The sequence below is a fragment of the Chelonus insularis genome, unplaced genomic scaffold, assembly GCF_013357705.1.
Source record: "Chelonus insularis isolate UGA/USDA-ARS -01 unplaced genomic scaffold, ASM1335770v1 contig_24_pilon, whole genome shotgun sequence".
Lineage (NCBI taxonomy): Eukaryota > Metazoa > Arthropoda > Insecta > Hymenoptera > Braconidae > Chelonus > Chelonus insularis.
The window spans coordinates 707,364-720,778 of record NW_023276446.1 but is presented as its reverse complement, the minus strand read 5'-3'; the positions used below and the strand labels follow the sequence as shown (position 1 = coordinate 720,778).

General features: G+C 25.4%; 2 protein-coding genes across 8 annotated transcripts; both read left to right on the top strand.

The window, feature by feature from the left end:
- The first annotated feature begins 53 nt into the window (after positions 1-53).
- On the top strand, positions 54-3,551 carry LOC118064726 (putative glycerol kinase 5). Of its 2 annotated transcripts, none has more exons than XM_035079539.1 (11): positions 54-495; positions 932-974; positions 1,133-1,232; positions 1,349-1,508; positions 1,700-1,814; positions 1,889-2,082; positions 2,158-2,389; positions 2,488-2,582; positions 2,756-2,919; positions 3,069-3,202; positions 3,292-3,551. In XM_035079539.1, exons 1-11 carry the CDS (start codon positions 400-402, stop codon positions 3,432-3,434), a joined length of 1,476 nt encoding a protein of 491 aa, XP_034935430.1. In that variant the 5' UTR covers positions 54-399; the 3' UTR covers positions 3,435-3,551. The 2 variants fall into 2 exon arrangements, with proteins under 2 accessions (XP_034935430.1, XP_034935429.1); XM_035079538.1 differs by having other exon boundaries at positions 400-495; positions 881-974.
- Positions 3,552-4,380: 829 nt separating this feature from the next.
- Aldh-III (Aldehyde dehydrogenase type III) lies at positions 4,381-12,994 on the top strand. Of its 6 annotated transcripts, none has more exons than XM_035079387.1 (13): positions 4,381-4,764; positions 5,197-5,305; positions 7,252-7,292; positions 7,367-7,510; positions 7,676-7,771; positions 7,840-8,061; positions 8,495-8,658; positions 9,434-9,664; positions 9,752-9,952; positions 11,629-11,744; positions 11,934-12,069; positions 12,151-12,304; positions 12,685-12,994. In XM_035079387.1, the coding sequence occupies exons 1-13, from the start codon at positions 4,762-4,764 to the stop codon at positions 12,712-12,714; spliced, it is 1,647 nt and encodes a 548-aa protein (XP_034935278.1). In that variant the 5' UTR covers positions 4,381-4,761; the 3' UTR covers positions 12,715-12,994. The 6 variants fall into 6 exon arrangements, with proteins under 6 accessions (XP_034935278.1, XP_034935277.1, XP_034935279.1 ...); XM_035079386.1 differs by lacking the exon at positions 11,629-11,744 and adding an exon at positions 10,429-10,544; XM_035079388.1 differs by lacking the exons at positions 4,381-4,764; positions 11,629-11,744 and adding exons at positions 4,902-5,051; positions 10,429-10,544.
- The last annotated feature ends 421 nt before the right edge of the window (positions 12,995-13,415 follow it).

Genomic DNA, 13,415 nt, shown 5'->3' with positions numbered 1-13,415 from the left:
AAAAGTATATATAATATACTATAAGCAATGATGAAATTTATTGGATGAAATGAAAGCGCATGTGCAATATGTGGTAAATTAATTTTTTCATGAGTGGCTAGAGTACAGACAAGGAATCGTAAATTACTCTAAAAAATTAATTATCAAAAAAATGTTATTCTGTTAGTTTGATAGCCATTTTGTTTTAATTCAAAACATAAATGAATCACTTTAATCTCTCCCAGTTCATTCTCAAGTTTTATCATGTGGCGGTGGGGCATAACAATTCTCTTACAACTTGTAACACTCATGTATACGTTAGATAGTAAAGCTGTCGTTCGACAATCGAGCAGCTGATATTTGAGATATTTTATAAATAATATTTTATTGACATTTATATTATTTTATTATTTGGTTGATATGAGACATATTCTTGCACTTGATGTGGGAACGACAACTGTTCGGTGTCATGTTTTGAATGAAAGTGTTGAAACACTTTCTACTGCAACAAAAAAGGTTTGGAAATCATATCATTTTTATATCTTATTATTATTCGTTTATATTAGAATTAAAATATAAAATTTACCAATAAGCTTGATACAATTTTCAATAATTTACATACAATATTAAGATATATTTATTTTCATTATTCACTATTTGGAAAATTTAATACAGTTACCCTGTCTAATCAGTTAATTAAAATAATAAAAATTATTTTGAATTTACTAATAACTCTGATGAAAAAATTTTAGCGTGTTTTTATTTATTTAATAACAACTTTATTTTTAATATTTAAGTCATTCAGTAGATTTTTATTATGCGAAGTTGTTTCTGATACAAAACGAATCTAATATCAATTAACAATATTTTGGAATGAAATTTTTTTGCTGGGATTTAAAAGGTTGAACTTCTTTATCCAAAATTTGCTCATGTGGAAATCGATCCTGATCAGCTCTGGAATACCATTCTCAGAGTATTAAAAACAGCTGTGCAGGGTAAGTAATAATTAAATAAATATAATTGATTAATGATTTGAAGTGTTTTTAAAGAATTTTATTTAGTTATTTTCTATTTCTAATTGTAATTCTTCGATTAAAATAAAAGTAAAATAAATATTTAATGTAGTTTCACTCAAATTTTTTATCAATTCCAGAGAGCAAAGTTGATGTCTATTCAATTGCTAGTGTTGGTATTTCAACTCAACGTGGTAGTTTCATTTGCTGGAATTACGAGACAGGCAAAAATTATCACAAGTATGTTTTATACATATATCAATGTATCTAGATATTTATATATATTTATTACTTGAAATTGTTTTTTCAATTATTTTTTAGTGATTACAAAATATTTTGATATATTTTTTTTACAGATTTATAACATGGAAGGATTTAAGAGCGGATTCTTTAGTAAAAGAGTGGAACTCTTCATTAACGATGAAAAGTTTAAGAATGGGTTCTCATATTCTTTATACTTTTTCACGAAATAAGAGATTTTTAGCTGGAAGTGTCTTCAAGCTTATGAATACACAGGTAAATTTTTATTTTATAATTTAGAAAAGTTTTTTTTTCTTTACAGTTTATTATATTTAATTGGTAAATGTTTAAATATTTAATTTGTTTTTGATTTGAAAGCGAAAATCGAAATATAAATATTAACAGTAATATCAAAGTTTCCGAATATGACATTAGTGAATATTAATCAGATGACTGAATACTTACAGATGACCTTGCGTTTAATGTGGGCTTTAGATCACGTACCAGGTTTAAAGGAAGCAGCTGAAAATGGAAAAGCTGTGTTTGGTGGAATTGATAGTTGGATTTTGTATAAATTGACTGGTAAAAATTACATGAGCATTATAAAAGTTTTTAATTACTTTTACGTATAAAAAATAACTTATGTATTTGTATAGGAAAACATATTTCTGATGTCTCTAGTGCATCAGCAACAGGACTATTTGATCCTTTCACGATGAGTTGGGCAAATTGGGCAATTAATCTTTTTAAAATTCCATCTACAATGTTCCCAGAAGTAATAGATTCTGCTGGAAACTTTGGCAATATTCCTAAAGAAATTTTTGGGGTTGAAATTCCTATCACCTGCTGCGTCAGTTGAAAAAATTACATAATATTAGTATCAATATATTAATATTAATTGCTATTAAATTTTTATACATTTTAGATGGCTGATCAAGCAGCTTCTTTATTTGGTTCTGGTTGCTTTGATGTTGGAGATCTCAAAATAACAATGGGTACTGGAACATTTTTAAATGTTAACACTGGTAGTGAGCCACATGCATCTGTTGCTGGTTTGTATCCTCTTGTTGCTTGGAAGATAGGATCAGAACTAGTTTATATGGCAGAAGGAGCTTCTAATGATACTGGAAGTATTATTGAATGGGCAAAATGTTCAGGTTAATATGAAGTTTTTACATTAGCGCAATTACTGTTTAACTGTCTGTGTATTTATTTTATCTCTTGACATGTATTAATAATAAATGCATTCCATTAGGAATGATAAAAAATCCTGAAGAGACAGTATATCTAGCAGAATCTGTAAGAGATTCAGATGGAGTTTTTTTCATACCAGCATTTAGCGGATTACAGGTGATTAGAACATGTAAATAATACTTGTAATTGATCTCTTTAAAAAATTTTTTTAATCTTTATTTCGTCATATTTAAAATAATGTTGCTTGAATATATTTTTTCAATTTATCTTGTTACTATTTTTTATTATTATCTAAACAAATAACTGATTATCGATAATTTTTTATGAAGGCACCAATAAATGATCAAACTGCTACCGCTGGATTTCTCGGATTAAAGCCAACATCAACTAAAGCTCATATGGTTCGTGCTATCTTAGAAAGCCTAGTTTTTAGAATAGTACTTTTGTACGAAACATTACGTAGTGAAATTCGACAAAATTATACAACAATTCGGTAAATTAAAGTTCATAATAATAATAATAATAATAATAATAATAATAATAATAATAATAATAATAATAATAATAATAATAATTAATAATTAAATTTCTGTTAATTAATACATGATTGTAAAAAATGAACATCTATTTTTCGATATCTAGAGTCGATGGAGGTGTTTCTCAAAATGATTTCGTCCTTCAATTATTAGCAGATTTGACTGGGCTTTTGGTAGAACGAGCAGTAAGTTCTGAAATGTCCATTTTGGGAATTACTATCCTTTCTGGTTTACAATCTGGTGAGAACTTGAATCGATCATAAAAATATGCAAGATATATAACGTTGAGCCGATTATTTTTTAAATTTTATATTAATTTTTTCTTTCAGGAATCTGGAATGATAAAAAAGAATTATATAATTTAAGACAAATTAAAACTATCTTTAAACCCAATGAAACTAGAAAAAATGAATATCAATCAGTAATAAATCAGTGGAAACGTGCTGTTGAACGGTTCAAAAACTGGTATTAATTTTTTATATTAAATGTTGACGACTTTTTTAATTATAAAAAATACAAATATTTTTATATTTTGGATGATGCCCATTACAAAAACAATTGTTTATATTATCAATATTATTGCTATCTATGTGCCTTAAAAATACTTTATTAACTTCCCATTAGGAAGTTATTGTAATTGGGTCGATTGCTGAAATTTGAATTTTCATTAAATCTCCACGTTTCAAGATATTTGCAAGCATACTGACATATTTTTAGAATGATGTGTGTGTGTATGTATGTATGTACGGACGTCAACATTTTTTCGTTTTCGATATCTCAAGAACGAATTGAGATATCGACTTCAACCAAAATTAATTCGAAAGATATTATAATAAAGAAGATCTGAGTGAAATTTGAAAGAATTCGGTAGAGCTATTTTTTTTTATAATAAAATAACTAATAAAAAAATGAAAAGATAAGCTATTTAAAATACTTTTAAGCCAAACAATAACAATTTCATTTGAAAATAAAGTCGATGTTGACTAGACATTATTGTTCACAACCAAATATGACTCTTAACAATTACGCATTGTTTATAACAATATGAATTTGTTATAAACAATTACTAATGGGAAGTTCGTCATGTTAGCACAAACAAAGTGTGCTCAGACCTATTTTTTTTTTATTAGTAATGTTATTGTTATCACGTTAAAAATTAAGAAATATAAAATATGAAAAATTAAATATATACTTATTTTTAATATTTATAAATAATGCGAATATTCATGAATGCATTGATTCTTTTTGATACAGTTCTTCTATTAATTAAATTTTCTATACTTGAAATAATAAAAATGTATTATTATTATTATTATTTTTAAAAGGACATAATATTTTTGTATTTTAATAGTATTATTTATTTTCATATTTAATTGTTGAATACAAAAATTAACATTTATCATAAAAAAAATTAAAAACAAATACACATAATACACTCGTTCTATTGTAAAAACTTTTACTAGGGTTCGTAAAAATGAATATTCTTTTTTGATGAATGTAAAATCATACAAATACAAGCTGGTTATGCTAATTTTGGTATCACGATGAAACTGCGCTTTTTATCAAAGATCGTATTATAGCTAGAGTCGAAATCAAACTTATATGGCATTAAAGAGCTAAACGGTTAAACGTAATTATCATTTGGAATATAGTGTCATCATCAATTGAAATAAATTATTGTAGTCGAATAAATCGTTTTCTTTAATCTATATAACATTATTGAGAAAAAAGGAGATCTTTTCTCAACAAGTTATTGAAAGTGGTTGAGTTGGTTGAAGAAATTGTACGTACAAGAAAACATGGTATGTATATTCTACTTTATCTTTACTTTTTAGTTTCATTTATTTTCGGTACACTCTTAACTGGTTTCCATTCGATGACCTTCGAGTAAACCAGTTCATTGAGTTTATTGTAAATCCTTCAAACAAGGAATGCGTGAATAAACATACTACGTTAATAGTTAAGGATTACTCTTTGAATGTAGTGGATTCACTTCCTCTCTTTATAAATGTTCAGTCAGTTTTCTTACAACTTTTATAAATAACAGTTACTTAATGTTGATTCTGATAGTAATAATATTATTTTTGCAGTAAGTCTATGAGATTAGCAATACATTTCTATAACAAACTCATTTTTTTTTTAATTTATTAAAAATTGTATATATACATAAAATATTGAGCTAAAACATACAAAGTAAATGATTGAATTGATTAGTAATTAATTTTATTTTTTAGACTGAAATAATAATAGACATGAACGCTGACAAAGGCGAAAGAAACCAAGCTGCTCACTCAGAAGTTTGTAAAATAAATATAGAACCAGAAGAACAAACATCAAATTCAGGTAAAATTTGAAGTATTAAGTTTAAATTTTACAAAATAATGAACGAACAGATAAATCTATGGAAAACCAACAGTCAATCTCAAGTTATGTAGTTGATACTTTTGTCTTCAATTCAGGATAGGAGACTTATTCATAATTAGAAACAATTTTTCTTTCTTAGGTATTGAAAGTACTATTTTATTTATTTTTTTCTTTAAAATCAATTAATGAATTTTTACGTAATTTAGTATGTCATTCGTTTTATTTATACGATAATCGTTACGTGTAAATATGCTTGGATGAGTAGTTATCAAAATAATTTTAATTCTTTTCAATTTATTATTAAATACGTCAATTTAGTTGAATAAATAATTAAATAATATTTTATACAATGATATTTAATTCGTGTATTGTTTTTCCGTAATAGATTTATATTATTTTTATGTTTTTTTCTTAAAGAAATTGTCTTTTTTTAGTCATTGAATCGAATCAAAAAATTGATTCGAAATTGAGTATAAAATTTATGTCTTAAAAAAGTGATGTCAATTGGGAATTATGCATTAAAAAAAATATTACATTGCATAAATTATAATTTTAAGTGTAAACGAAAAAAAGTACCAGAAAAAGATATATTATAAATTATTATTTACTATCTAAAATATATAATTTTATCATCAAAATGATAACACTGAATAATTTATTTTTATATTTGATAAATATTTACAATTTTTTTCTGCGTTCATTCATAAATACATGTAAATATATAAACATCAAAAATATATAATTTATCATTAATCAACATTATCATTAAACTATCAAGCTATGATTAATTAAAAATGTCTTGAGTATTTTTTTTCAACAAAAAAATTTCAAGGACTCATCTGTGTATTAATTAAATTCATTTATTAATGTAGCTTCTAGCTATCTTATATCCATATTCATCCTTGAGTTTTATTCAATTGTTATGTAAAAAAATTAGTAATAAATTTTGTTATAATGCTTAAAAAATATAATTAATTAAAAAACTAATCAATTAATATGGATATTCTAATTATAAATAAATATCAAATTATTTTAATTATATATGTATATGTATATTTATATATACAAAATGATACTTTTCTTTGTATTTTTCTTTTGATTAATGCTTGCACTAAAGTGAAACTAAATCTATGACGCAAGATAATAGTGAAAAGAAGAAGAAAGTCAAACGTAGTAAGATTATATGTTTTCTTTAAATTGTGAATATTTGAAAAACTGCAATTGGCATTGGAAGAAGCGGGAAAGGGAAAGTAATAGCTACTGATGCTCCCTGCTGGAAATTCAATGAAACAAGTCCTCCAAAAGAAATACGTTTTACATATACGATATAGTAATTTATTAATAATGAGTGGGAGTTGTTTCTTCCTCTCCAAACATAATCTAGTTCCTTATATAAGTTAGCCTTTTTTATTACATTTATAAAACTGGATGAAACATGGTTTTTTATACACTTGTACTTGGAGTTTGAACTCAGAAGATAAAGAAACGACCAGATAAAACTGAGACACAAAATATCTACATTCAGACACAAAGTAATGAATATTTCTCAGTTCTATACTTGTTCTTGACCGATAGCTTTATCTTGTCGGTTTATTATTAAAAAATATACAAAAAAGTGATACGGTCGGCTTTGTGTGATTTCTCTTTTCAAAAACGTATGGTAATGATATTAATTAAATTTACAATATTATTTAACGTCACAACAAATGCAATATTTTAAGACATTTTTTTCAACAAAAATTAACACTGAAAAAAATATTCATATAATTAATCTAAATATGAAAAGATAATATCTTTATCAAATACAAGTTTTACCATTATTTAACCAATACTAATTTTCATTAGCAATATTAAATTCTACTGCATTTTTTATTTTGTAAATAATATATTATTTAATTACTAGTTTTCTGTCTTTGAAATTACAGCTATGATGAACGGAAAATTAGCTATGCAGGATTATGCTGATGTAAGTGTTTTTAATGACTTAATTGCAAATTGAAAATTCAATGAATAAAATATAAATTATTTATTTAATTGAAGTTGGTGCAAAGAACAAGGGATGTTTTTTTAAGTGGAAAAACTAGACCTTTAAAGTGGCGAATTCATCAATTGAAACAATTGAGAAAAATGATTGAAGATAATGTGGACAAATTAAATTCAGCTTTAAAAGCTGATTTAAGACGAGTGAGATTATTTTATTTTTTAATTATATATTTATTCCAATATTCTATTGTAATTTCTACTTTTAACTTTATTCACAAAATTTTTGTCAATGTCTAAATAATATTTTATTATTTGTCATAAATATGTTGATTTGAAAATAGAATCTTTGATGACAATTTTTTTCAGAGCAAATTTGAAAATCATTGTTTAGAAATAGATTTCACTTTGAATGCACTCACAGATATGCTTCAGAACATTGATGAATGGTCTGCGACAGAAAAGGTGAGATCATGTTTTTAAACTAAACAAGGACTTTTATCAGTTATTAACTAAAATGTTTTGGATTACAGCCTTCAAAAGATTTTGCAAATATTTTAGACTCACCTCAAATACATTCTGAACCATATGGTGTGGTATTAGTGATAGGAGCATGGAATTATCCTCTTCAATTATGTATTGTACCAGTGATTGGAGCTATTGCTGCGGGCAATTGCGTGCTTTTAAAACCATCAGAAATTTCATCGACTGTAACCGAAGTTATTTATCAATTATTTCCCAAATATTTAGACCCCGTAAGTTATTGATGGTGAAACAATATTAGTATTAGTAATCTATTTTTTTATTTTTAGTTATCTTAACAGTTAATATTTCTTTAGAGTAATATCTTTTATATGTTATCATTTCCCTCATTCGTTTAACAGTCATTAATGATTGTTTCTTCATATATTCCCTAGTAGTTAAATTAATGTAAAATTAACGGCAGACTTACGTATGTCGGCTTAAGTTTATTATTTACGTATGTATCAGCCATTTTTCTAAAGCAGACAGACGTAAGATTTTCATCAGGAAATTTAATATCAGATATTGAATAGCAATCTAATGTAGAACGGAAACAGACGTACGTAAATCTGACAAAAATTCTCACGTCAGAACTAACTGCTAGGGTTTATTATTTAATCCTTGGTAATTTTCATTTTAACAATAACATAAAAATGAATTTTTTAGGATTGTTATCATGTAGTAGTTGGTGGTGTTCCTGAAACAACTGAACTTTTAAAACAAAAGTTTGACTATATATTTTACACAGGATCATCTCATGTTGGAAAATTAGTTCGTGAAGCATCTAATAAATATCTTACTCCTGTTACATTGGAACTGGGTGGTAAATGGTAAGAATAAAATAATTTTTATTTAAATAATTATTTTCTCACCATACCTTTGCAAAAATTTTATTTTTCTTTGAGACGAGTAAAACTTTTTTATACAAGTATAAAAAAAATTGTTTTAGTACACTCTATTATACAGTGCATGTATGATTTTAACACTTTACCAGTGATTTTAATTTTTTTATTTAAAATGCTAATCGTTTAAGTTATATTTTACCATCAGATTACTAATTCTACCATTTACGTTTTCTCTAATCATGTCTTATTTTACATAATATAAAGAATAATGAATACTACGTCAGTGAATATAACGTTCAATCTGATGTTGTCGTTGACTTGTTATTATAAACGACTTTTTAACTTGCTTCGTGCATAATACAGTCTTTTATTAGCTTCCCATTAGGAAATTGGGTCAATTGGTGAAATTTGAATTTTCATTAAATCTCCACGTTTCAAGATATTTGCAAGCATACTGACATATTTTTAGAATGATGTGTGTGTACGTACGGACATACGTATGTATGTATGTACGGATATCAGCATTTGTTTCGTTTTCGACATCTCAAGAACGGATTGAAATATCGACTTAAACCAAAATTTATTCGAAAATGAAGTCAATATTGACTAGACATTATTGTTCACAACCAAATATGACTTTCACCAATTACAAATTATTTATAACAATAGGAATTTGTTATAAACAATTACTAATGAGAAGTTCCTCGTGTTAACACAGACAAAGTGTGCTCAGACCTATTTTATTTTATTATGTTTTCAGCCCAGTTTGGATTGATAATACTGCAGACATTGAATTAGCGGCAAGACGGGTTCTTTGGGGTAAACTGATAAATGCTGGGCAAACATGTGTTGCACCAGATTATATTTTATGTACAGAGGAAGTTGAAAATAAATTTGTTGCAAAAGCGAAAGAAATAATTAAGGACTTTTATGGAAATAATCCAAAAGAAAGTCCAGATTTATGTCGTATAATTAATCAAACTCAATTTCAGTAAGTTTTTTTCATAGAAATAATAATATTTAAAATTAAAAAAATTTTATATGTCTCTACATTTCCATTAATATCATTGTTTATTAGACGCCTATCGCAATTATTATCCTCAAATGGTAAAATTGCAGTCGGTGGTGAAATAGATGCTCAAGAAAGGTATATTGCTCCTACGATTCTTGTAGATGTTAAACCTACTGATCCGGTAATGTGTCAAGAAATATTCGGACCTATTTTACCAATAATGAGAGTTGCTAATGCATATGAGGCTATTAAATTTATAAATGAACGGTAAGTTAATTCAGGTAACAAATTGAGTTATTATTATTTGATGTAGATTATTTATTTGATTTGCACAATTTTTTCTTAATAAATATTCTTTAACAATTCAACAATCACACACTTTAATGAAACTATAAACATCTAATCAAATTTTTTCATTATCATTTCTATTAATCATTTTGGTTTTTTTTCATTATCATGCGATTATCATCACTTATATATAGTAAACAATTACAACAGAAGTAATATCAATTAACATAAGTTATATTTACTATGGAATAATTATCAATTTAAATAGGTTTTAACGAGATATCTTTAACAGTTATATTTTTTACTATCTGTAGATCCAATTTATTCATTTATTTAATTAAAATAATGAATAAAGCTAAGTTTACAGACTAATTCTTTAAAATTAAAAGTTGTTATAAATAAAATATTCGACTATTATAATATGAAAGAATTTATGACAAAATTTTTGTACTTAGAACTTCTCCTCTCGTATTATATGCATTTACAAAGGATAAAGAAGTGCGTAATCTGCTTCTTAAACAGACACAAAGTGGTTCAATTTGTTACAACGATACAATTTTCCAATTCGCTGGTAAGTTTGGGTTTAGGATGGATAAAAGCTGTACGATGAAGTTCACTAATAATGTTAATACCACTGGTGATAAATAAATTCTCTTATGAGTAGCTTGTATTTTTTGTAAATAGATATTTAGCTTGGTGTCAACTTATTGGATAAAAGTAATTATTTATAATATGTAAATATGTTAAAAATGATGACTAACAATATTTGCGTTGCTGTATATATATCTGATAATTTAATCATTTAACTGTGTTTTATTTAAAAATGTAATTTTATGTTGTACAGTTAACTGTGTATATATATATATATATATATATATATATATATGTACAAGAAGATATATAATTTAAAATTTAAAAAAAATATAAGTCATATGTACAAAAAATCGTGGAGTGAGTGCAATCTTAATTGTTTATATGGTTCATCACTCGTTTTTGACATTTTTTTGAGAAATTGAGCAGTAATTTCGGAGTAATTTAAAATTTTTAGAAAAACAGCTTCATGGATAGTGGTTAAAATTTTATGGATAGTTTTTTGTATACAGTGACATCACGTACATCGATGTACAAACACATACAATTCCTCAAAAATGATTATAAACGACTTGAAAATTTTGAATATTAATTTCGTATTTCAGTAAAATAATAACTTTATATTACTATGTCATTTTCAAATTCAAATAATTTAATCGTACTATAAAATAACTAAAATCATAAGTTTCAATACAGCTTTACATTTAAAGATTTTTTACTAACTCGTTTCAAAGTAGATCTTATTGATTGAATTTACACAACATCCAATAACAAAGTAGTTACTTTATATTATCTTTTAATCGAAAGTATATTGTAGAACAATAGATGATTATTAACATTGATATGATCAAGTAATATAGGAAATTTAATCATTCAAATGAATTTGGCAAATATTATTTTCTGTTATTGAATAAGATCCTTAAAACTCATATTGCTTTTTATTAATATCATCTATAACTATCATTTAGTGTAAAATTGTGGATGGTTTACATCTTACTATTATTGAATATAATATTTTACTAATAGTAATAATTTATTATGGATTGTTTTATTTTATGGTGTAGGGAAAAGCCTTTAGCGCTATATTTATTTGGCCGAAATCTCAAAGATCTATTATTTATAAATGAAAAAACGTCTAGTGGTGGTGTACTTATTAATGACGTTATAATGCATCTTGCAGGTAAAGTGCTCCAGTAGATAATTTATTTTAATCCATAATTTTTCTGCTTTGTATTACACAACAGTAACTAATATTTGTTTAAGTCAAAGATGTTATATTTTATTTAACTTAATTTATTTTTGACATTGTATGATAATAATTATACTTAAATCATTGTTTTTATTGAATTATCAATGTGTTTATTGAAAGTTGATACACTGCCGTTTGGTGGAATTGGAGGTTCCGGTATGGGAGCTTATCATGGTAAATGGACATATGAAACATTCACTCATAGGAAAGGTGTTCTTGTTAGAGATACTAGTAGCTTTGGAGAAATGCTTGCATCGTACGTATTGAATTCGTTTAAATACACAACTTTTTTGAATAAGTTTGTTTATAAGATAAACACGTTAATTATTGATTTCAGATCTAGATATCCACCGTATTCAGATAAAAAGTTAAAGCTATTATCACTTTTATTGATCAAAACGCCAAAAATTCCTGGAATCAAATATTTTCCACATGTTGTAATGTTTGGGTTAGGAATTTTGGCGACTATTGGATTTAATGCAGCGATGAAGGTACACAGAACAACACACGTTTAAAAAATCACACTGCATAAATATCCCTATACACTATTTTGTAAATTTTTATACGATAATAGTTGATTTAGTAATTATTCAAGCTAACGTTATCTAGACGACTTTTGACAGTATTCAGTAGTTCCTTGTTGAAAAAATTGTTGAAATTTTATAAAATATTGATGTAGTTACTTATTTCATGAGTTTGGATTAAATTAAAATACATACATTTATTATCATATTGTAATAAAGAAAATAAATAATTTTAATTAGTGTATCACATCAATACTAACGCTTATGCACTTATTTAAATGCTTTATTATGGGAATTTATTCGTTAATATAACTTATTTGATATAGATAGATTATCCGTATTTTCAGGAATTTGGTACATCAGATGATCAACTATAAAGTGATTTTTTTTATTCTACTCTACAAACTTTTCAACAAATTTCTATTTTAAATAATCGATAATTCTGTATTGTAGTTAGAAATATATGGGACCAGTAATTTGTTGAATATTTTAGAAATATTTTGTTTTTAATATGTTATTGATGTTATTAAATTTATTTTTATTAATACATTCTATAAGAATATTGATCAAATGATCGCACGAACTTTATAATGTAGAAAATCAATTACCATTAAATGATAATAGGTAAACAATAAATAAATGAAATTTTTATTTTTATCTCTTTTTTTTTGTTTTTCTTATTTATTCAAAAATTTCTTATCGACTTGAATGACAAAAATAAAAATTTCACTACTCACTTAAGTTATTATTATGCCTTAATATATGAGGCTAAAAGAAAAATTTAAATTGTTCAATTTTTATTTTACTGTTGTCTTTGGATTTATCAGCAAAATGTCATTACCGTACTCTGAAACAGTTACTAACCAAAACTTACGTGACTGAAGGAAAAATTTTCATCAACAGACGGCACGATCGATGATTACGATAAATGTAAGAGTCCATAAAACTCAAAATTATATTTATTGTTTCTTTAATTATTCAAAATAACTTACTTGACGATAATAATTGAGAGTAATTTAAGTGGGGAAATTAAATACATAAATTGGCGCATCGTTTTAAAATATGTAGTTAATGAAAT

Excerpts from the sequence above, each read along its gene's own strand:
- LOC118064726 (XM_035079538.1), top strand. The coding sequence starts at position 400 with ATGAGACATATTCTTGCACTTGATGTGGGAACGACAACTGTTCGGTGT. Across the intron at positions 975-1,132 it reads ATTAAAAACAGCTGTGCAGG|AGAGCAAAGTTGATGTCTAT; the intron begins GTAAGTAATAAT and ends TATCAATTCCAG. Across the intron at positions 3,203-3,291 it reads CCTTTCTGGTTTACAATCTG|GAATCTGGAATGATAAAAAA; the intron begins GTGAGAACTTGA and ends TTTTTCTTTCAG.
- Aldh-III (XM_035079387.1), top strand. Across the intron at positions 9,953-11,628 it reads ATTAAATTTATAAATGAACG|GGAAAAGCCTTTAGCGCTAT; the intron begins GTAAGTTAATTC and ends TTTATGGTGTAG. Across the intron at positions 12,070-12,150 it reads TTTGGAGAAATGCTTGCATC|ATCTAGATATCCACCGTATT; the intron begins GTACGTATTGAA and ends TATTGATTTCAG.